We start from the raw sequence: 24306 nt of genomic DNA, 5'->3' as shown, positions 1-24306 counted from the left end.
TGTAAATAATGAATCAATTGATGTCTCAGCCATGAGAAGTTTGTCAGCATGAACAAGTGTAAAATATAGGACAGTGTGATTTTTCATATGATTATTATATGTTCTCACTAATAAACTTTTCACTAAAACAGGTATACAGAGATAGCTGTGTTTTTTGAGTTCTCTCTAGTTTACAGAGTTAAATAACTATATTGTTATGTTTCTTTACCCATGGGATGTTAATTAAAAACTAAATGGGAAAAATTATTACAATCACAAAGAGCAATTAAAAACACAACACATTTATATATTTAGATAAATCTCACCTCAATCCCCTATCAAACAAGAAAAGTTGGTCAAAGACATGACCATGATTAGACATACAAAGCACTGACATTTTATTACAATTCACTAATTCAATACAAAAGCCAAACCAATTCAAAAATAAAAAGTTGAAACTTTAAAACAGCTAGGGTAAGGGATTGTTTTTTTAAAGAATGATAATGCTTAAAAATTAAAATGCTAAAAATTAGCCCTGTCATTCATCCACCTTTGCAAACCTTTCTGACTGAATGGCATAGTTTTATCCTGTGTTTGAGATATGAAATTCTATGTGTTCAACATATGAGTCAATGTAGTCATGTATAATGTGACGTGATACACAAAGATGTAAAATGTAATGATGTCATATGTGTTGTCAAATGTAATGATGTAAAACGTAATGTTGTTAAATATATAATGAAGAAACTAATGTAATGATGTCCAATGCATGGTTTCAAATGTACTGATGCAAAATTTATGATGTAAAAATTATGTAATGAAGTCATATGTAATGATGAACAAATATTTGAAATGGTAAGCATACTGCCAAAAAATCATATGGTCAATACAATGTATCTGAACAAATTTGTTTTGTTTCTATATGATAAACATTTATTCATTTTGTAGTTTTTTTCCCAATGTATGATACAAATATCTAAATCAATGTAAAGTCTGGTCATTCTATTTGGCTAGTTACTTGAAATGGGCATTGTCATACACAATAGTGTGAGAATAGAACTGGCTAATATTCAGAGAGTGTAAAGCTATTAAGAGTAAAAGCTTACATGTTATTGAAACCATTTATCATTTTTCCTTGCAAATAAGCATAAAAATATTTACAGCTTTAAGCACTGCAAGGAAACCAACACTCTATCATCATGATTAATTGTAGCATATACTTACATTTATTATATTGTACAAGTTTTGGACGACCTCAAAAGAAAAATCCACTGATATGAAGCTATCATACATAAAGGTCCCAATGTCACATTCTAGCCTAGAGCATGTCCCTGCTCCACTACAATCCTGAAAATATTTTTAAAAACAAAATTTTATACAACTCATGTTTCTACCCATAAAAAGTCCATCTTAAAATTATTGTGATGCTTGCAGAGCAGAGTGTCACTTGGAGATCACTTTACCCAACATCTGTTCGTCTGTCTATCTGACTGTCTCTAAGAACTGTAAGAGGTATGGATTTGATATATTGCTTGGCACTTTGACTTTTGTAAAATATACCATGGTTACCAACCTCCTGACCCTTAAATTTGACCTTTGACCTACTTTTCAAAATTATCAATTGTGCTGATATACAGCATATATTTGACATTTTAGAATTAATTCTATGCTTGTCACCATATGCACTGTTTGCCTTAAAACATTATGGAAAATACCAGTGTTACAGTCCACTTGACCTTGATCTTTGACCTACTTTTGCAAAACTACTCAGGATGGTTGATTGAACTTGTGTCTGTTCAAAGAGGCAGTGTTTAATTTGGCATTTGCAGTTGTATCACATGTTTATGACCTCATGACACTGTACTTTGAAACTGTATGCTATACAAATACCACAACAACTTAAGTTTAAAATATTATGAAAACACATTGAGATTAGTATATACGTACCCAAAGGATCATTGTAGAATGACAACTGCAGTCAAGACATAATGAAATCTCTTTTGGAGGATAGCTAGTTTTAACAGGTATTAATGATATAAAAAAATAATTTCAATTTCATTCTTCATTCTAGCTTTGAAGGTTGGGGAATCATATTTCTATTTGATTGTCAGATTTTATATGAAAAAAAATGCTACTCTATTGGTCTTATTATTCATAGATGTTTTTTCTTTGCAGGTAAATGCCTGAACTATATTGCTACATGTAGTAGCAAATAAACAGTTGACCACCCTTAGATTTATTTTAGTCTTTGATGATGCTATAAACCAGGCAACACACACATTCCTTGGAACACTGTAGTTTAGAATATCAATTATCATTCCTTAATTTTTGCATCAGCTGCACACTTTGTGTGCCTGTGAAGAATACACTAATAAATTTAAGCATCTAAATTTAGAAGGGAAAAAAGCAATTTCTAATGCCAATACGTTCTATTTCCACTTCTGTTGAGTTATACTTCTTAGTGCGCTCTTTTGTGAAAAAGTCGGATAATGTACAAATCTCACGGGATTTCTGGGACAAACATAACATAAACATGTAAACAATATGTTGAATGTCGATGAACAAATCCTAACAAAATGCAGATGAAATAGTTTATTGTTGTGGACTTTATATACATTAAGAGTAGAAATGACAACGATATCAATTTATATCTACTGTTGATCGTACGTATCTATTTATTGTATGGTACATTTAAATACAATACACATGCCTCGGAAATGTCATATTTTTTATTAATGGAAGATAAATTAATGGTTCTCGCTCTCTTACATATGTCTTTTAGTTCATCTATTCTTTAATTGGAATGACAAATACATTTAACATTTAAAACTGGATTGAGGTTGGCATGTTTTGTATATTATCTGCAATGCCATGCTGTCCCAGTCATATGACCAAACGCGCCTCAGCATTTTTGTTTATATTATTGCAGTGTTACATGTATGTCCCAAGAATAATCTTGTTTTAAAACAGCAGAAAATACATGTAAAATAAGAATTCAGAAATAATGCTGAAAACTGAAAACAATCATAAATCGAATGATTTCTTTTTCTTCTAAAATAAGAATGACACTTACGAAGTTGGTGCCTGATTTTGAATTTCCCGCTTCATCAATGGGAATGGTGAATGCTCTGTAGGTCAGATTCGTCAATCCCTCTGGTTGTAACCGAAGATTTTCGCATCTTATCAGTGTGTCGTCAGTCGCAGAGGAAACATTTAGAACCTACACAAAGATCAAACACACTATTTGATATGGCATTTTTTTTTTTTTAAATTTAAAAACACCTAAAGTTTGTATTACGTATTTAATATTTTTTTTTAATTATAGGATCACAAAAAAAGCAAAATATTTATATCTTTTATTTGACATTAGTGTTGAAGTGCACTTATAACATCAATGACTAAATTCAAGATATTATAATATGGAAGCTTTGTTATTCACAACTCTGCAAAGTTACTTACTGTGGTAGCTATCTTAAAATACTGTATGAGATAAACAGTTTATCAAATTTTCCTAAATTATTACACTGCTAATTGCAAAATTGTCCATATTTCAATTAAGGTGAAGTCTATTGTGTGAATTTTAAATTCTCAAAAAATACATATATATGGTTTTGAACATATTTGACAATACATGTCAAAGAGATTGCACACGAGTAACAAAAACTTAGGAAATGCTATCCCAGATACATGTATTGAAGAGTAAACAAAGTGCATTTACACTTGAATTACCCAAATAGATGCAGTAACTATCAAAGTTCAATACAATGTAAATCTTTGTTTGAGACTTGTCTTGAAAAGCAGCTGCTGTTAAAAACTTGATATTTTTACATGTATCTGCTTAAAGACAGTTGACAAAAGTCTATACTTTTAGATCCAGTATTTATTATTTGGCAACTTACGATTTTAGTTGGTTTAACTTGGCTGGACTGTGGGTATTTAACGTTAAAGGTCAATGTGTCCAGTAGATTGCTAGGTCCAGTATTTACAATCTGTACACTGTGGTATACTTCTATAGTGGGTTTTTCTGGGGCTACTTTAGTTATATAAACCTCAGGGTTAGCGGCCCTTTAATAAATCAAAACATCAAAATCAGGTACAAAATAGTGACATTTTCTTTGATTGGAAAAATGATCAACTTTAAAAACAAATTTGTCTACAAATGGTCATGTCATTTTCTTTCCTCCATTATGTAAGATAATTACAAAACTGAAAGTGTAAGTTTCTGCTTTTGTAAAATTGACAGAGGTGTTTGAATCACAATTAATAAGACGAGAAGGATACTTACAGATTATAGCTGGCGTCCACTTTTGTAATTAAATCCACTGATTTTCTGTAAACATTGTCCTGTGTACTGAGGTCGTTACTGTCCGACTTCACCTCAACACTCAAATAAAATGAGTTAATTAACGGCAGGACTTTACTACTGTCCAGTTTGATACCAAAACTGAAAATTTCACCTCTTGCCATCTTCTGCTTATTGAGGGAACACTGCACCGTTCCAATGTCTGGGGAGCAGCTTATGGGGAGGTTTTTAGTGATTGTTTCTGAGAGGGTCATGTTAGCATGGAAATTAAAGAAGACTTCAGTGTTGTACGAGGGCTCTCCATTGTTACTAACAGTGATGTCAATCATGTATTCGGCCTGGGGTCCCGTTACGATGCTGTCTGATGCTTGGACCATAAGTTTTACATCCGATTGACAGATGTTGTCACTCCCACAACCATCTCTTGCCAGTTCATACTTAAAATAATCAAAAGTTGATATAAATTAAAGGGTGCATCAAATTTACAGACATAAAAATGCAATTATCTGGGTTTTTAAAATCGACACAGAAATAAACAATGCACATTCCACTGAATGAATATTATCACACTTGTGATAAATCACTTACTGAATATTTGCGAGTCTTGGCGAATGGGTCGTCATTATTCGGATCAAACTTATTAACGACAGGGCATCCTACAGTGCACTCAGTGCTTCCACTTGTGGAGACGGTGAACTCCACATCAAAAACCACGGGAACAAACAAACCTCTCATCTTGTTCTATATAACAAAATTACATGACGTAATTTATTATATATACAGAGGCCCAAGGGCCTTAATGGTCAACAGTATAATACAACACTGTAAAGGATTTATATAATGGCAATTTGATAGATATATACAGATGTGAAATCTGCTCAGGCTCCAAATTTTCTGAAATCATACCAAAACTATAGAAAGAGAGATGGTTTGATGAGAATCGCATTTTTTTTTTATCGGAACAATGGCTATCATCAAAATCAGGACCTGATGCTTAGAATATGAAACTTCTTGCATTCTACTTGTGTAGCAAGCCTTATTTAGTTACCACTTTACCGAGTCATCTTTGATAAAGACTTGTAACAGAGACTTTAAGGTAAGAATACAGCCTTACTCAGTCATCTTTGATGAGGACTTGTAATGTAGACATTAAAGTAAGAAAGTCATCTTTAATGAGGACTTGTAATGGAGACTTTAAGGTAAGAATACAGCCTTACTCAGTCATCTTTGATGAGGACTTGTAACGTAGACATTAAATTAAGAAAGTCATCTTTAATGAGGACTTGTAATGGAGACTTTAAGGTAAGAATACAGCCTTACTCAGTCATCTTTGATGAGGACTTGTAACGTAGACATTAAAGTAAGAAAGTCATCTTTAATGAGGACTTGTAATGGAGACTTTAAGGTTAGAATACAACCTTACCCAGTCATCTTTAATGAGGACTTGTAACGGAGACTTTGGACAGGTCAGCTCTGCAGGAGCCTTGAATATCGTGAAACTCCCTGTCATTTTTTCTACACAAGTTGTTTCTGACTGTTTGAAGCAGACTCGGTCCACATTGGAACCACTGCTGGTCCTAAAGGCTGTGTCTGCCGTTACCGTAAAAGTCACCACTGAAATACAGAAACTTAATCATAGTATAAATTTTGGTTACTTCTTACGTTATACTGACTAAGCCAGACATGATTTTTTTCATGCTGTTTCTACTGCTTATGTTCCCGCCATCTTCATATACCCTTAACTTTGATTCATCATTACATTGATACATACATGTATATATATAAATGTATACAATAACTTACACACATCAGAGGGGATATTATTTCCTTCGTAATCAAAGCACACATTAAGTGTGAATCCCTCAGTGTTTTGAGGTATAATTGTAGCCTTTCCCCCTCCAACAGGTAGTGTGAGGTTCGTCTTAGTGTCCACTATCATTGTGATTGGACGATTGGTATACAGGATAAAGGTCATGTCTGAATTGTAAGCACCAACAGCTAAATCTGAAATATCACAAAATAAAAGTCTGAAAATTTCTAATTCATGTACTTGAATATGTTCAACTTTTATTATTTTGCAGGCTTATATATTTAAAAGTTTAAAAAAGAAATTGAAAAAAAAATTCTATGGATACTAGAGCTTTTCTTTTCAAAATATCCTAGAAAGAGCTCTTGAAATAATTAAGAATGATAACTCTGTTAAGAGAAAAATATATCACTAAAGAGAGTTATCCCCCATTAACAGTCATAAAGCAAAAATGTCATAAAGGCAAAAATGTCATGCCGACTGTTCATTCAACTAAACATTTCATCTGCCATTTTGGGCAGAAAGGCCAGTGTTTGAGAAGCATAGTTTTTAAGTATGTAAAAAAAAATTATAAACTTGAACAGAAATTCAATTGAGCCCAGCTAGCATGAGCTAGCACACCAAACATTCAAATTTGCATTCATTAACCAACAAATTGAAATTTACTCTACAAACTTCACTCAAGGTCATTCTCTAAGCCATGTCATTGATTACTCCATAAGTTTATCTTGTCATATTTAACAATATCTATTTTAATTTTAATATCAGTGTAATTATTATATCAGCTGTGAAATATAGCAAAGTTACAAATGCAGCTGAAAAAAAAGCTGTGAAAAAAAGCTGAAATACATGCAAGTACCTGTAACTGAATACCCAGTAACACAGCCATTATGTTCAGATTATCCTCAGACATATTCACATACCTGCATGGTCATCGCCGTTAAAATCTGCTGGGTGCTGAGTAAATGAGCTGCCAAAGGTGGAAAGTGTTGTACCAGAGGGGGCCACACTTGCGGCAGTAATTGTCTGTGTCAAGTAAAATCCCCTCTTGTACCCCATATACACGTACACTGCTCCTTGTCCCTCACTCTCAAAGGGGGCGCCAATAACTACATCTACAGACAAACAAAAAGATGTTACCAGGGTTAATAATCCAGTTACAAAGGTAGACAACTCTATCTCACAATCAGGCAAAGAATATTAAAATTAATGATTTTTAGCTGGGCTCATATTGCTCAATGAGCATTAGCTAGCTTTTGTCACGGTGTTCAACAAAATAGGCTTACTCTTCACACCCAAATTAAATTTACGCCTAGAAATGTAGTGCCTGCTCGAATCCACTTCTGAGACAAAACAAAATCAAAGTAAGGTAAGCTGAGGATTTTTCTAGACAAATTAACATTAATGGTAATGTTATTCACCCATGTTCCTCAGTTGACTTAAAATTGATTAATATAGTGAAAAGGGTTCATCCCTCCTTTTTACATCACAATCTATAAATATAGGTTGTTTTATCAACACTAACGAGGGGAGCACTTGATGTACACCTTGCTGCAAAACTCAGCCCCATCTAGACCTCATCTGTGTGCAAATGTTTGACCTTGCAGTATCAATATTTCTTTACATGGAACTACAAGTTGCATAAGACCCCAAAACGATAATTTGATAAATTGTTGACATAGTTAAATTCCAATTAAATTTTATATCAATTTTTTGACATTTTTAAATTTATATTATATGTCAAAAAAATATCCTATTTAGTGTTATATTATTTATATTCTTCTTGTTATAATATATGTTATGACAACATATGTTTCATGTACAAAGGTCTTTGTTAATTCACTACTCTGTAAATGAGCCTGACTCTCTGTACTTCTAGTACTTTCAAAGTTGACATACAAAGCAATTTTTAATTGAAGCTACATGTATTAATTAAGGTTGATTCATTTCTCAGTAAAAATGGCAAAGGCCTAAGAATCTACAATCCTGCAGTACAATGTTTTACAATGGTTATACATGCAGATGAGAAACAGAGATTTCACAGTCAAGGTTTACTTTGATAAACTCTCCTTCCCCGCCACTTGACCCACACAACATTGTAAAATATTTTAGAATTGAGGAGATGAAGATAATGTAAAATACATGTAGTCAATGGGAGAAAATATGATACTACAACATTAATTCTCATAATGTGAAAAAATGGGAAACAGGAAGGATATACCATTATTCAAGTTACCAGTATAAGTACATGCCTTGTTAAGTTTTAAATGAAGTACCGGTATATTTTTAAAACAATCAAGTATCTCCTCTTTAAAATATTTTATTTTAAAGTAGAGGATAAACTTTCTAAGTGTATCCACTTAATGTCTGTCTTTAAAGAAGTACTTTTCTCAAATCTTGCAGGCTAAATATAACTCAGAAATTCAACTGCAGGATATCGGAAAAAAAAATATTATTTGGTATTCTGAAATTGGTTGTGAAACACAGTACAACCCAGAAGTAAAATTGTAAGAGAACACTTTAAGCTGCAAAATCTCCATTTTCATGAAGCTGGTAATGATATCCATTGATGTTTTACACACCTCAAGTAAATTTTTGCAGTTTTCATTCTATCTGAATTTTTTTAAGGGGTGGGGGGGGGAATTCAAATTAAATATCATCCACATTTATCTTTTGGGGCTTTACTGGGTCTGCACCATAGTTATTTTGATCTATTCATAATTTAGACTTACCATTATAGCCATCCTTGTTGAAATCGTTAAGGTTGGCCATGGCGAAACCAAATCTGGCACCTCTGGCTTTGGACCCTTCTAGTGTCTGTTTCACTTCTAATTTGTCCTAAATTGAAAGAAAGAGACTGTCTTGATGGTCATCTGAGTATCATGAGTTTCTCAGGTGACCTAAAAATAGCACTGCTCTTAATTGTAATGATTATCATCTTGGCTTCAAAGTGGTTCCTAAGCATGGAAAAATAGATAATGTTCAAAGCCAGTTTTGTCCATTCAATTCACAGGTCATTTATGTATAGTTTTTTATCACTTTTTTCTGATGTACATATGCCATAAAGTGTTATGTATATTGAAGTATTACAACACTTGTAAAGTTAAAATCAAAAGGGCCAATCTTCAAAGACCTCATTTAATAATTTGAAAATAAACTTACATTACTTTGACTTTTACTGTACACTTATATCAGTTTGACTTTTACTGTACACTTACATCAGTTTGACTTTTACTGTACACTTATATCAGTTTGACTTTTACTGTACACTTATATCAGTTTGACTTTTACTGTAAACTTATATCAGTTTGACTTTTACTGTACACTTACATCAGTTTGACTTTTACTGTACACTTATATCAGTTTGACTTTTACTGTACACTTACATCAGTTTGACTTTTACTGTACACTTATATCAGTTTGACTTTTACTGTACACTTATATCAGTTTGACTTTTACTGTACACTTATATCAGTTTGACTTTTACTGTACACTTAATCAGTTTGACTTTTACTGTACACTTATATCAGTTTGACTTTTACTGTACACTTATATCAGTTTGACTTTTACTGTACAGTTTCATTACTTTGACTCTTATCAGGACTTTCAATAGATTGAATTTTTCCTGTATATTTGGGTTAGTTTGATTTTTCATGTTGAGGTACATTAATTTGGTTTTTCACCTTTGATGTACATTAGTTCGATTTTTTCCTGTAAACTTACAGTAGATTGACTTTTTCTGTAGACTTACATTAGTTTGACTATTTCTGTAGACTTACATTAGTTTGACTATTTCTGTAGACTTACATTAGTTTGACTTTTTCTGTAGACTTACATTAGTTTGACTTTTTCTGTAGACTTACATTAGTTTGATTATTTCTGTAGACTTACAGTAGTTTGACTATTTCTGTAGACTTACAGTAGTTTGACTATTTCTGTAGACTTACAGTAGATTGACTTTTTCTGTAAACTTACATTAGTTTGACTTTTTTTCTGTAGACTTACATTAGTTTGACTATTTCTGTAGACTTACAGTAGTTTGACTATTTCTGTAGACTTACAGTAGATTAACTTTTTCTGTATACTTACATTAGTTTGACTATTTCTGTAGACTTACATTAGTTTGACTATTTCTGTAGACTTACATTTGTTTGACTATTTCTGTAGACTTACAGTAGTTTGACATTTTCTGTAGATTTACATTAGTTTGACTTTTACTGTAGACTTACATTAGTTTGACTTTTTTCTGTAGACTTACATTACTTTGACTTTTTTTCTGTAGACTTACATTAGTTTGACTTTTTCTGTAGACTTACATTAGTTTGACTTTTTCTGTAGACTTACATTAGTTTGACTTTTTCTGTAGATTTACATTAGTTTGACTTTTTCTGTAGAATTACATTAGTTTGACTTTTTCTGTAGACTTACATTAGTTTGACTTTTTCTGTAGATTTACATTAGTTTGACTTTTTCTGTAGACTTACATTAGTTTGACTTTTTCTGTAGACTTACATTAGTTTGACTTTTTCTATAGACTTACATTAGTTTGACTTTTTCTATAGACTTACATTAGTTTGACTTTTTCTATAGACTTACATTAGTTTGACTTTTTCTGTAGATTTACATTAGTTTGACTTTTTCTATAGACTTACATTAGTTTGACTTTTTCTATAGACTTACATTAGTTTGACTTTTTCTGTAGACTTACAGTAGTTTGACTTTTTCTGTAGACTTACATTAGTTTGACTTTTTCTATAGACTTACATTAGTTAATCTTTTTCTGTAGACTTACATTAGTTTGACTTTTTCTGTAGACTTACATTAGTTTGACTTTTACTGTAGACTTACATTGGTTTGACTATTTCTGTAGACTAACAGTAGTTTGACTATTTTTGTAGACTTACATTAGTTTGACTTTTTCTGTAGACTTACATTAGTTTGATTTTTACTGTAGACTTACATTAGTTTGAATTTTTCTGTGGACTTACAGTAGTTTGACTTTTTCCGTAGACATACACTCGCCCTTGTTCCTGGTTGCTATTATAGTAGTTGGTGTACGTCTTCATGTTACTGTACATTGGGGCTCCTACCAGTAGATGATCTGGAGCATTGTTCTGTCCAGGTACAACACACAACACTGACCCAAAATAACTCCCAGGCTGCAAAAATTTAACCAAAAAAAATAGTGTCTGCTTCGCTTCCATGTCAAAAACTTTTCTGATCTGTTATATAAGTCTTCAGCTGTATCTACACATTTGAAATAAAGAGCAAGAGCCACTTAGGGCCTTTTTTGGCCCTGTGAATTTCTGAAAATTGAAAACTGTATAGTTTTAGTCAACAAGGCAATGAATAATACTTGAGCACTTGGTGAATGAATATCTACTGAAAATGACGTAATTTTCTTTCTAGTCAATGCATTATGACGTCATGAATTGCGTCATTATTCACATATCCTGAATATTTCTTCAAAAATAGCCAAATTATGCTGCCATTTTTCAATATTTCATATACAGCACAACCTCCGATCCAAAATGTGTAAATATATTGTAAAAGAACTGTTAATGAAAATTATAAAACATATTTTAATTTTTGGATCGAGGGGTGTGCTCATATTTTAATTCTTTGCTGAAGGTTCTCAAAAACACCTGTTTTCTGCGAAATTCAATAACATTGCAATTTCACACAACCTGTTTTTCAATGCCTGGACTCTTCAAAGGAAATTCTGTTGTATAAACTGAAAACACTAAGTGTCTACTTTATAAGAATGTTGAAAATGGTACACGGGGTATTAGTCAATAAATTGGTATATCTACAGGGCCATTTTATGCATAAAGTGAACCTTACTCTTTCAAGTATCCATGCATATGATGCATTAAGGCTTAATAATTTTTACAGGCATAGTTGGAATTTTTACAAGCATAGTTTCTGTGTATTTTTGTAGCTCATCTTTTTATAACCAGTGGTCCTGAATATTTTTGAAACCTTAACTTGACCTCACCTCTTTTCCGACCAATGTTTCCTTCACTGTATAATCTGTGCCCTTTATCACTACCTACAATGAAAAAAAAATGTTTCAGTCATAAAATACTTTATTTTTGCTTGGAATGGGTTAATGTGGTAAAAAGCCAGCTCTCTTCTTATAATAGTCAATTTTCCACATATTCAATGTTGTAAATGTTGGAGGAGATGGGGGCTGATAACTTCAATATTTAGTCTATATGTCAAAAAAAAAAAACATATTAATTTTTGAAAACAGTTCATACTAGTAACAGTGCACTTGCATAGTAATAGTGCAATACATAAACTTCAGGCTTGAAGGGGAAATAACTGTGGGGAAGAGTGATTTACCTTGCCTGAGCCACCATCCCTTGGTCCACCAAAGGCAAAGTAATACGTGACTACATCATAGAACCTGCCAACACCAATCGCATAACCTGCAAAAAACAACCTCTGCAAGTTGTGAAAAGAAAAACACAGATTTCAGTTCAATTTCTTGAGTTTCTAATATGTTGAAGACTGCAGAATAATTGCAAGAATCGAGTTGCGTCAGTAACACTGAGCAAACATACATAATATGTAGAGCAATTAAAATAATAAATATAAAATATGGGTACATGTAGTACTTTATTCATGGACATTTAGCCAACCTAAATATAACAAGCAGCTAGCCTTCAACCAAAACTATGACACTGATGTCCCCTGGGTTCAGGTTTCAGGCCACGGGGGACAGGGCTTAGTTTCAAGGACTGTACATTTTTTTCTATTTTTTACCTACCGTACATCTGTCCCTGTCTGGCTTCTGTCGTTTCTTCAGCCTTTACAGTGGTGGTTGCTCCCTTAACATTGACAACGCCACCTGTTTTCAGCAGAGTTATTATGTTTTAAATTAATGAATTCATTAAAATAAAGCATACATTGAACCTTCACATAAAGACTATTACTTAAGTTCATTTGATTATTTAAATTATATAAAATCAAGACTTTTTTTGGATTTTTTTGGATTTATTCCTGTTCCAGCAAAAGTTTGATATGATAAATATAAGATCTCCAATTTTACAATTGGATAAGATCTTTTTTCAGTGAGATTTTTGTTTTCATCTCTGAGCATATCTTGGGCTGAGGGGAAGGATGCATACACTAGATAAAAATTAATTACAAAACAAGGAAGATTTATTTTTGTTACATGTTCAACCTTCTTATACAGTTATTTTTATCCTCCTTTCATTTTCCAGTGAGAATGGTCAGTTGCATTATGCTGCATAAAAACATAAACAATTAACATTTCACTGCTAGAAATAGTGCATATTTTGAAAGCATTTTTTTTTCCATTTAATTGACTTTATCACTTAAATCACAATGATTTCTACCTCACACTTCCATATAAACAAATGTAATTGTAATCACTTGTTTCTATATGACATCACCAAGTGTAGCAATCAGGGATGGGCACGATTACTCAAAAATGTAATCGATTAATAATCGATTGCTAAGAGGAATTTGTGTAATTGATTATTAATCGATTACACTCATTTTTGTCCTGTAATCGATTGTAATCGATTACTTTGGAAAATGTAATCGATTAATAATCGATTACTTCCAAGTTTTTATCCCTTCAAATATCAAAGCAGTACATGTATTTAAATGGTAAATGTTGATGTTATATACTGAAGTTTGAATGTGTTCCTGCAGTTTCAGTGCAGATTCTTATAAGGTTTTATTCTGGCTAACATTCTCACTAAATGCCCAAATGAGGGATTCTCTACCAGGGAAAGTGGAGACATGATTCCTACAATGAAATATGCCAAGGAATTAATTATTCCTTTCAACCTTGGATCTGAACCTCCATATTTATTGACTTGTTGCAAATATTATTTAATATTTTATTGTGAATTACTTCATTAGAAGTATTTGGGCTGCCCGTATGTTGACAGTACACATTAAACATTCCTGTACGTGTATTTAAAAAAAAAAATAAGTAAATTAGAACTCTTAGTAATAAACATGTAAATTGAATGTGTCTTTAAGTAATTAAACTAATAGCACAATTTCATTCTGTATTGAAATAAGTGTTTTGAGAGCTATTAATTGTTTTAATAATATTGTTTGTCTTCAATGGAATGAAGGTTAAACACCAGGTAGTTCACAGTTTACACCTCATTATCTGCAAATCAGGGATGTCTCAGTTGATTAATTAGCCAAGATAAGCAAACCCAGTGACACTTACTCCCTCTCTTACAGACACTTATAACCTTTCATTGATATAAAAGCAACCTTACAATTTTGAATGAAAACATGAGAATGGTTTTGCAAATTTTAAAGTTACTATAAAACACAAGTTTGAAGTTGATTAAACATTTTCAGATATGAAGAAGTATTTCCATCTTCTTTTTTCGAGAACAATGTAGTTTATTTACCAAATATTTACCTATTTACCAAATTATTTATATTTAATACAGCACTTAAATCTGTTTTTGCTATTTATAATTTTCTATTACAAGACAAAGTTTTTTTCAACATCTGAAATATGAAAAAGGACATGCAGCAAGAGGACAGTGGGTCAAATGTAAAATGCACACGAAAAATCTGTATATTTTGTTAATAAATGGTTGAAATACACTTCTGAATTATTTAATACTAGACCAGTAGGTCTATAATGCAAATTTTATTGAGAACATTATTAGACTTATGATAATAAAAGCTAGGAAATCCAAACTTTACACTAGGTGGGATACATATGTGTGACTGACTGGAAATAATTTTCCAAAATAACATCCATTTATGTATAAAATAATCGAAAGTAATCGAAAAAGTAATTATAGTTACATTGAAAATTTTAGCTGTAATCGATTAAATTACGATTACAAGAAATCGAAAATCTCTTCGATTACAGATTACTGTCGATTACTTTAAAAAAAGTAATCATTACAATCGATTACGATTACTCGATTATGATTACCCCATCCCTGGTAGCAATACAGAATGTGTTAAATGAACAATTTATCCAACAAGTGCAATCCATTGGATAAAACATATGAGCATTTTTAGGTTCACATTTCTGTATGTTCCCCTTTCAATTTCTAACATAGCTCTTATAATTTGTACCAGTGAGTGTAAAGAATTATATTCTTCTTACATGTATATCATTCTTTTACAGTTCAGTGAAATTTTAATTTCTTTACCTGCAAATTCATTTAAACCTGGAGATCCAACTAGCACCTGAAATTGACAAAAAAAAACATTGAATTTAGCAAAGTCTCATGTGATTTACCATAAAAACAGTCTAATGTTACCATGATTATGAACACTGGATAATTTTCTTTTCCTACAAAATGTTTAAAGTTTCTGAACATCCAATTATTAAATTAATTTTAAGCTGTTGTGTACAAAAGATCAATTTGTTTTGATTATAATCCCTAAACTACAGGCCCATGGGCCACAATGCTCACCTGAGTAACTAACACCCTTCTGTTCTACATCAGATTTTTCCACTATATACTCCAATGTAAAATTAAGATAATATATTGTGGCTCCACCCTACCCTCAGCCCTACCCCAGGTGTCATGATTTGAACAAACTTGAATCTGAGGATGCTTCAATAGAAATATGACTAATCATGCCTTTGCTGCTCCCTAGAAGAAGATTTTTCCTAAATATTTCTATTTAAAATTTGATCACCAATCATAGCCCCACCCTATCCTCAGGGGTCATGATTTGAACAAACTGGAATCTACATTATACCTGAGGATGTTTCCATACAAATATATGACAAAACATGACTTTGTTGTTCTTGATAGGAAGAATTTTAAGATTTTTTCTATGCATTCCTATATAAAATTTTGTTTGCCCATAGTGGCCCCACCCTACCCCTTAGGGTCATGATTTGAACAAAATTGAATCTAAACAACCTGAGGATTCTTCCATACAAATATGATTAATCGTGACTTTGCTATTCATGATAAGAATTTTCAAGATTTTTTTCTATGTATTCCTCTGCAAAAGTTTTGATCACCCAAAGTGGTCCCATCCTACCCTCAGGTGTTATGATTTGTACAAAATTGAATCTATACTACCTGAGGATGCTTCTATACAAATATGACTAATCATGTCCTGGTCTTGAGAAGAAGAATTTTCAAGATTTTTCCTATCTACACTGTATTCCTATGTAAAACTTTGATCGCTTATAGTGGCCCCATCCTACCCCTGGGGGTTATGATTTGTACAAACTTGAATCTATACTATCCCACAAAAGTTTTTTTTTCTGGCCCAGTGGTTCTGGAGAAAATTTTTACATTATGTACCCTACCCAATTTTCACTATTTCTTAATTATCTCCCCTTGGAGGAGGATGTGGCCCTTCATTTCAACAAACTTGAATTCCCTTTACCCAAGGATACCCTGTGCTGCTTGGTTGAAATTGGCACAGTAGTTCTGGAGAAGAAGATGAAAATGTTAAAAGTTTATGCTAATGACAATGCCAACAACAGACAATGGACAAATTTCTATCAGAAAAGCTCATAAATTGAGCCTTCGGCTCAGGTAAACTAATAAGAGCGAATCTATGCCTTTACCATAACCTTTCTTTCTACGCAGCTAGGTTAAGGACTCCCATATCTACATCAGCCTATACAGAGGTTCGGGAAAGCTATTATGATGTCACGGTAAAACAATTCATATGAATCTTGATGAATAAATATTATATGTTCTTTTTAAAACAGTCTAAAATACTTCTGTTTTTCATAAATATTATAAAGATAAATGGATGTGCAACTTATCTTGCCAAGATAGCACTGTGAGTATGTAGAATGAAAGCCAGCTTGATCTCGCTGTACTTAATGATATGACGTCATTTCTTAGTTTGACACGCAGTTTCTCTGTACTTGAGGCGTGGATCAAGCTTTTATCATAGTTTGTAGAAATAAAAATAAATACGAAACAAACTTATTTGGATCAAAATAAAGACATATTCTAAAATATATTAATCCACATTTTATTGCCAAACAAATTGATAATATGTAAACTTTATATAAAGCCGTAGGGACGACATTTGTACAGTAACGTGCTAGAATGAGGGGTCCAGCCCCTCGAAAATATCAGAAGTTCAACGATATCCGCTTCACTATAAATTCTGAATTTTTGAATACGTGTAGCTATTATTCCTACTATTCTGAAAAGTGCTGGGAGCTGGTTGTTCATTGTTTATATGTTCCTTAAGGTAACATTATTCCAGTGCATATTACATCTTTGTCTGGAGTTTATAGAAAGATGGCTAAATTTTACACAATTCCCGAGCATGAGGAAGTTGCTCCCAGCACTTTTCATGTTAAAGAATTTGTCTCAAACAAAACAGAATAAATTTTATAGCGGAAAGATACCCGTATATCGTTGAACTTTTACGATCTTTGTAGTGGTACATGTATGTTCTAATTTTAAACCTGTTTCGTGACAAACAGCTGATGTAAGCGATGTCGCTTTGGCTGAACTCGGCCGAGACCCGATATATACAAGTGCAAACACCATAGTTCACATTCATCAAAAGTAATGCTGTTAAGAAAATATTAAAATTGTATTCATTTTCTCTGAATATACTAAGGCGTATATTTCATGGGCGTCCTTAACCTAGCTGCGTACATTTCAGATAGTCATAGAACTTTAATGCTTACTTCTTCTTTATGGTACTTAATGGAGAGGCCTGATGCTGATACACCATATTTTAAAGTCTGATTAAACTTTGTTTGATCTGCTGTTGTAAATTGGTCCGAGGGAGCGGAATTGTACAATCCATATAATACATTGGGATTTACAAGTCCTGAACTATCGCCCTCTAAAAATCCAAATGGCACTTCATAGCACAGTCCATTCATTGCACGAACATTACTATCTGAGGAATCTCTCATCCAACGTGGGCCACAAAACTAAAAATGTGTCAAAGGTGAGAAACTGTAACTATAATTATCATGACTGATACAGGTACATGTACACTTCTCTGAATATTTCATTAATAAACTGATCAGATATAAAAAGAAATTAATGCTGTCATAAGACAGTTATACCAGGTGTTTGCCTCTAAATGTAATCAGGAAATAAGCCACAATAACACTATAAATTCACACAAAATGTAATTTTAATATACATCTACAGGACATCAGTAATCATCTTTCAAAAGATGACTTGGCTTTTGCATAAACTGTAAGAGGAGTTCTGGGAATCAGCTGGGGAGCTTTTTGGAAAAAAACAACTTTTTTTCTACCCCCATTTGACCCCCAGGGTGAAAATAAAAATTCTGGAACCTTATTTTACATCTAAAGGACACCAGCAATCATCTACCAAAAGATGATTAGGTTACTGTGTAAAATGTAAGAGGAGTTCTGGGAACCAGGTTTTTCGTAGAAAAAACATTTTCTGACCCCTGTTTGGCCTCCAAGGTAAAATATAAAAGTCCAAAACTTTATTGCACTTCTACAGGATACCACCTATCATATTCAAAAAGATTCATTTGTTACTGTTTATAATAAAAGAGGAGTTTGAGGAAGAAAAAAATTGTGACAGAAGGATGGATGAATTGACAGACCAGGGTTACAACAATATACCCAAACTTTCTTTAGCACGTTTAGAAAGTGCAGTTATATCATGTTTAATTACCGTTACTGCATTTGCATCCATCCCAACATCTACAGATGAACCCAACCACATCTCCGTGCGATGTTCCGTGAACCCCGCTCCTGGACTGACAGCTGTAGTAAAAGAACATGAGGCCTTCAATATTATAATTTTATACAGTTTATCAAATATAAAATTTCTCATAAGGAGATAGCATTGTTACATAAGGTTCCTCATCCTCCTGTTTACTCCCAAGTGCTTCATATCCATATTGCTCTCTCTCTCTCTCTCTCTCTCTCTCATGTTTCATATCCATAGTGCTCTCTTTCTCTCCCTCCCTCACGCTCTCTCTCTCTAATGTTTCATATCCATAGTGCTCTCTTTCTCTCCCTCCCTCACTCTCTCTCTCTCTAATGTTTCATATCCATAGTGCTCTCTTTCTCTCCCTCCCTCACTCTCTCTCTCTCTAATGTTTCATATCCATAGTGTTCTCTTTCTCTCCCTCCCTCCCTCACTCTCTCTCTCTCTAATGTTTCATATCCATAGTGCTCTCTCTCTCTCTCTCTCTCTCTCTCTCTCTCTCTCTCTCTCTCTCTCTCTCTCTCTCTCTCTCTCTCTCTCTCTCTCTCTCTCTCTCTAATGTTTCATATCCATAGTGCTCTCTTTCTCTCCCTCCCTCCCTTCCCCTCTCTCTCTCTCTAATGTTTCATATCCATAGTGCTCTCTCTCTCTCTCTCTCATGTTTCATATCCATAGTGCTCTCTTTCTCTCCCTCCCCCACTCACTCTCTCTCTCTAATGTTTCATATCCATAGTGCTTGCTTTCTCTCCCTCCCTCACTCTCTCTAATCTGTGTTTTCCCTTTATTTGAAAAAGGGTAAAAGATCATTTCAATTATAAAGGGCTATGGGTTGAGGTTTATGAAGAAAATTTTGATTTCTAAATGGCATTTTATCAAATTCTTCAAAATTATCCATATTGTACTCTCTCATTTCTTATAAATAAAATATAATAAAATCTCTGTGGACCTTATAACAGTTTTGTTTTAAAATTTTGATTCCTAAGCAGCATTTTTTATCAACAGAAGTGGTCAATTTGGCCGGTAGCCGGTTCTTAGGGAAAACACTGTAATCTCATGATCAAGTTAAATTTGTGAGACGCAATGTAGGGTACATACGAGCAAAGCGTGTAACATCGATCTGGCTGCAGTCTCCCAGACTTCTCAGACCTGCTGGTTTACAGAAGTACATGCTTCCTGTTGGCATGGCCTTTGAATCATTTGCCTTCGGTGAACCGACCAATAACCTGTTCAAAGATATTCACTCAATATTCAATCAGCCAAAATCATGCAAAAAACACAGTAAAATCAAAAATTTTCTTGATCAAAACTATTACATAATCTTCAATATACAGTTAAACTTTGGTACATGTATATCGAACACCGATATCTCGAATACCATGGATATATCAAAGTGATTTGGAAGTGCCAACCTCTTATTTTTTAAGAATATCTCGAACCCTTGGATATCTCGAAGTTTTTTCTTGGTCTCACAGAGTTTGAGATAACAAGGTTTGACTGTATAATATGTTGAAAAAATAAAGATGTCTTTAAAAATACATGACACTCCTGGTGTATTGTGGTTGGGTTTTGTGACCTGTGATATACATTTATATTCTAAATAGGAAAAGGATAGCATGATCACTCAGCACTAGCAATATGACTTCCATAAAATGATAGTAAGAATTCTTTATTATTGGATTAGTATAACCAATTAACTGAGGCCTAAAGGGGTGGCCATATTGTGACTTAAATCTACAGTCTTCAGATTTAGAATTCAATACAAATCACCAAATGTGCTAAATAAAACAGCTGCTAATTAAAGGATTAACCTCTAGCTAGTGCTTGCAGGAGGGTGGTTTCACATTGTACAACTAATATAAACATCACTTTAATATATCCTTGTACATGCAGTATACACATGACACATGATCAGATAATTTACAAATGTAATCCAAGTACACTGTAAAATGATATTAGTGCTAGCCTATGCCCATGATATCATACGTGTATACATGTTTGATGAGACATTAATCAAGATCTTCTAGAGTTTTTTCTGACAAATGTTAAGCAATGGAACTATAACCATGCTTACTTTTAAAATATCTAACTTGAAAATTTAGAAAACCAGGAGATTTTGTTGAATTGTCCAGTTATGAGCAATAGATTATAAACATTTTGTTATTAATTTCTATGAATATTTGCCCATTATAGTATGTTAATTTCACCTGCATTTAAGCTTTCATTAAAGAGGGATTCTTGTCTGGTTTCTGACTAGATGAAATATTCAAAGAATATTTGCGTATATGTTTTATATATTTAGATGTAAGAGATTTAAAAGATCATATTTTTCTTTCCTCATCACAACTGTACAACTTTAAATAGAAATGGTAAACTGAGTTTGAAATCTAGCAGGGGCTATATTTTTGGCGGAATGGCGGCGTATGAAAATATCTTCTTTTCTGCCTCTCAAAATAATTATAGAACAATGAATTTAGTTATAATTTTTACACAATCAAAGACTTAGAGAAAATTTTTAAATGTAAGTTAAATTAATAATAAGGGACTAAAGTTTTAAAATATATCAAATAAATATGATTTTCCAAACAAACTACAATTATGTTAGCTTTTAAAAGCTTCCAATCTAAGTTCAGATTTGAGCCAAAAATCCGTAAAAAGTTTTTTTTCTCTCTTAGTAAACATGGTAAATGGTCAAAACTTTTTGTTCTTATATCATTTTGTATCTTAAGTTTATATGACAACTTTACCATATGTGAAAATAAGAAAAATTTAAATATAGGAAGCATATAAAAATAACCAAAATATCTTAAAATTTTAAGAAAAATAGAGAAAATTTGGATTATCCAATATCCATTTTAGTTAAATTATTTATGTCAATTTGGTAATATCATCTTATAGACCCTATATGGTAATATCTCTTTATGCAAAAAGAAAAACATTTAATTTATTGAAATAGAAGTAGGCATCGCATGAATGCATGGCAACAGTAATTTTTTATTCCCGGGAAAAGGTACTGACCTTGACCTGACCTTGCCTCTAATATAAAACAGTCAAATTTAATCTAACTGATACCATCACTTAGTGATATTGTCTTCTTGATTCTGTGAAAATTTCATTGATTTCTAAATATAAGAAATAAGTGTTCTTATGAAAAGAATCTCTCCTTAAGCATGTTAAGTACATGTATAACTGTACGTCCTTCAATTGGAAACATAATAATTTCAACTTTCTTATTAATTTATGACGACTGTGGAAATTGTTTCCTAGTTATATGCAAGTTCATGCACACATTACATAACATACATGATTTGTAAATATACACGCTTGACCCATTTCATAATATCTTGATCAGAAGTGAAAAAGAGATCTACTGGTCACAATTAATGCCTATGCATGCTAAGGTTTATCATGGCTCTCGATTCTCTTTGAGGCCATTCAAAGGCCCCATTCAAAATTCAATCAACATGATCAAAGGTAACTTCTTTCCAATAGCATGCATTAATTTTCCCAAATAGATTTTCATCCAAAATTAAAGAACATAATTATAGTGATATATAATAAATAAACTTGCTTAAATTAATACTACGCTATTCTCCAAAACACTGGTGTTTATTGAAAACAAGCACCAGAAAACCGAACATGTAAAAATTTTAATGTACAGATTATCCCAGAATTCCCAAAAAGGTCGCTATTTTCTCAATTTTATGGTCCCTGCCCCAGTCCACAAAATTAAGTGGTGTGAGAACCTGTTCACTTCTGTAGCTCGATCATGCCCCTTTAAGGCTGGTGGATGAGTTAGAATTACTATCCCTTTCCAAATTTTACCAGCCCTACATTAAATTCAACTATCACAATAACGAAAAATAAAATATGTAAACATCTTGAAACTTTTAATCGAGTCCTAGCTGTATTATCATGGCTGTAGTACAGATATGGTATAGGAATATCTTATGGTATAGGAATAGAGGGTCTAGCTGCCTCCCTCCCCCATAATTCATCGATATATGGTATACTATAGAAAAATTAAGCTACTTTATGGATGCATGTGGCCAGGCGGCTGCTGCCCCTCAATAATAATGTCTGATAATCCTTTTTTCAATTTTTGCTTGTCAAGGAAATTAGTGCCCCACCCCAACTGAAAAAGGTTTGGTTGTGCCCCCCCCCCCCCCCCCCCCCCCCCCACCACCACCACCACCACAAAAAACTAAAACTACTTGAATTGAACAAAAAAATAAGAATGATTGTATAGAGAATCTTTTTCAAAATATTTAATAAGTAGAGAAATCTGAAAGTAGGCCTACTTCACAACCACCGACAGGCATTGGGGGGTGCAAGTAGAAAAAGGTTAGGAATGTTATAGGAGAAGCAAGTACTGAGAACTAAAAAGGAAGTCCTTCACATAGGATTGCTTAACGTCAAAATAAGGAAATCTGAATCTTGTTTATGCAACATACCATACATCGTTGCCTCTGGTGGCAAAATCGAGCGAGTAGCCCAGCATAGACCCTCGATTTCCGGTCAAAATCTTGGCTCCCTTGATTCCGACATTAAATCCAGAAATCACAGGAAATAAAAGAAGCAGCAGACATATTTCTCTTCTCAACATCACGCCTTTATCTGTAGCTGTAAAGGAACACACACTTCATGTATAATGACTCACGAACAATGTGGCGAAGTATGATGAAACCGAAAGTAGAATTTCCGGTTTCTTTCTGTCTTAAAAATGTCTTAATATATTGATCGCTGTTGGTTTTGGTACACGAAATGCAAACTTGTACAAACTGTGGACTTTTGTTAAACATTGGAAACATTTGACGCAGCAGTGAATTATCTGTGTGTGTGTTTTGTTTGTTTGTTTTTTTTTTTCAAGACCGTATAATGCACTAAAATGTTTAAACTTGACCTGATTAAACAGTGGGGTATTTTTTTTAACAATGGAAGTCAAACTGCGCCTAAAAAAATAGTCATTTAAATTTGAAGTGATGTCATGTCATCTTACTCATAATGTAGTAAAAGTGAAGGTGGGGTCAACCCCAAGAATTCTTTTACAACCCAAACACACGTACCTTCCTTACTTGAAATGCCCACCTGAGAGATTTACCTGGATAAGGTTTCCGCTTAACACTCTATACTATTGTTGACTCAATATATTTATCCCAATTACCTATGTTGGAAATCACTCAATTTATTTTTAGATTACCACGATAGGAACTGAAACTGAAATATACTTACCTTTTATAAAACATTAAACCTTCATTGAATTTGACGACGCTCGCGTGTATTTCAAAATATTATACAGGCACACATTATATCTGCAATGTAAACAGATAAGCCTAGTCTTATTTTAACTTGTATTTTAAGCGCAAAGTTCGGTGCAATAGATAAACTTGTATTCCGCCTAAAAACTGTTCAGGAATTCATGGAATCCTACACTACATCTGGTCATAACCGAATGATATGCGCTCAATAAACAAGCCAGGCTACACTCTAAAGATAAAATAATCCAACTAACCGGGTAAAAGTTTAGCAAACAAACCTTAAAA

General features: G+C 33.0%; 1 protein-coding gene across 4 annotated transcripts in view; it reads right to left on the bottom strand.

Annotated features, from left to right (window-relative positions):
• LOC133194081 (integrin alpha-4-like) overlaps window positions 1-24013 on the bottom strand; it is a 40801-nt gene extending 16788 nt beyond the window's left edge. For 2 of the 4 annotated variants that reach the window (XM_061330036.1, XM_061330037.1), the window contains exons 1-18: window positions 23218-23440; window positions 19862-19989; window positions 18728-18819; window positions 17749-18000; window positions 15269-15305; window positions 12865-12945; window positions 12438-12523; window positions 12088-12141; window positions 11078-11248; window positions 8822-8927; window positions 7013-7204; window positions 6086-6286; window positions 5706-5896; window positions 4871-5023; window positions 4265-4719; window positions 3879-4044; window positions 3053-3199; window positions 1204-1326 (exon numbers count right to left, since the gene is read on the bottom strand). In XM_061330036.1, the coding sequence (XP_061186020.1) occupies window positions 1204-1326; window positions 3053-3199; window positions 3879-4044; window positions 4265-4719; window positions 4871-5023; window positions 5706-5896; window positions 6086-6286; window positions 7013-7204; window positions 8822-8927; window positions 11078-11248; window positions 12088-12141; window positions 12438-12523; window positions 12865-12945; window positions 15269-15305; window positions 17749-18000; window positions 18728-18819; window positions 19862-19989; window positions 23218-23369 (2787 nt within the window). In that variant the 5' untranslated portion in view covers window positions 23370-23440. Of the gene's footprint in view, window positions 1-1203; window positions 1327-3052; window positions 3200-3878; window positions 4045-4264; window positions 4720-4870; window positions 5024-5705; window positions 5897-6085; window positions 6287-7012; window positions 7205-8821; window positions 8928-11077; window positions 11249-12087; window positions 12142-12437; window positions 12524-12864; window positions 12946-15268; window positions 15306-17748; window positions 18001-18727; window positions 18820-19861; window positions 19990-23217; window positions 23441-23864; window positions 23873-23995 lie in introns of those variants that run through there. The other 2 variants (XM_061330035.1, XM_061330034.1) reach the window with 2 other exon arrangements.
• Window positions 24014-24306: the final 293 nt, after the last annotated feature.

Source organism: Saccostrea echinata, unplaced genomic scaffold, assembly GCF_033153115.1.
Source record: "Saccostrea echinata isolate AGI-Se365-2 ecotype Australia unplaced genomic scaffold, CSIRO_AGI_Sech_v1 ptg000028l, whole genome shotgun sequence".
Classification (NCBI taxonomy): domain Eukaryota; kingdom Metazoa; phylum Mollusca; class Bivalvia; order Ostreida; family Ostreidae; genus Saccostrea; species Saccostrea echinata.
The sequence above is the reverse complement of the archived record's forward strand: the minus strand, read 5'-3'. Positions and strand labels throughout refer to the sequence as shown.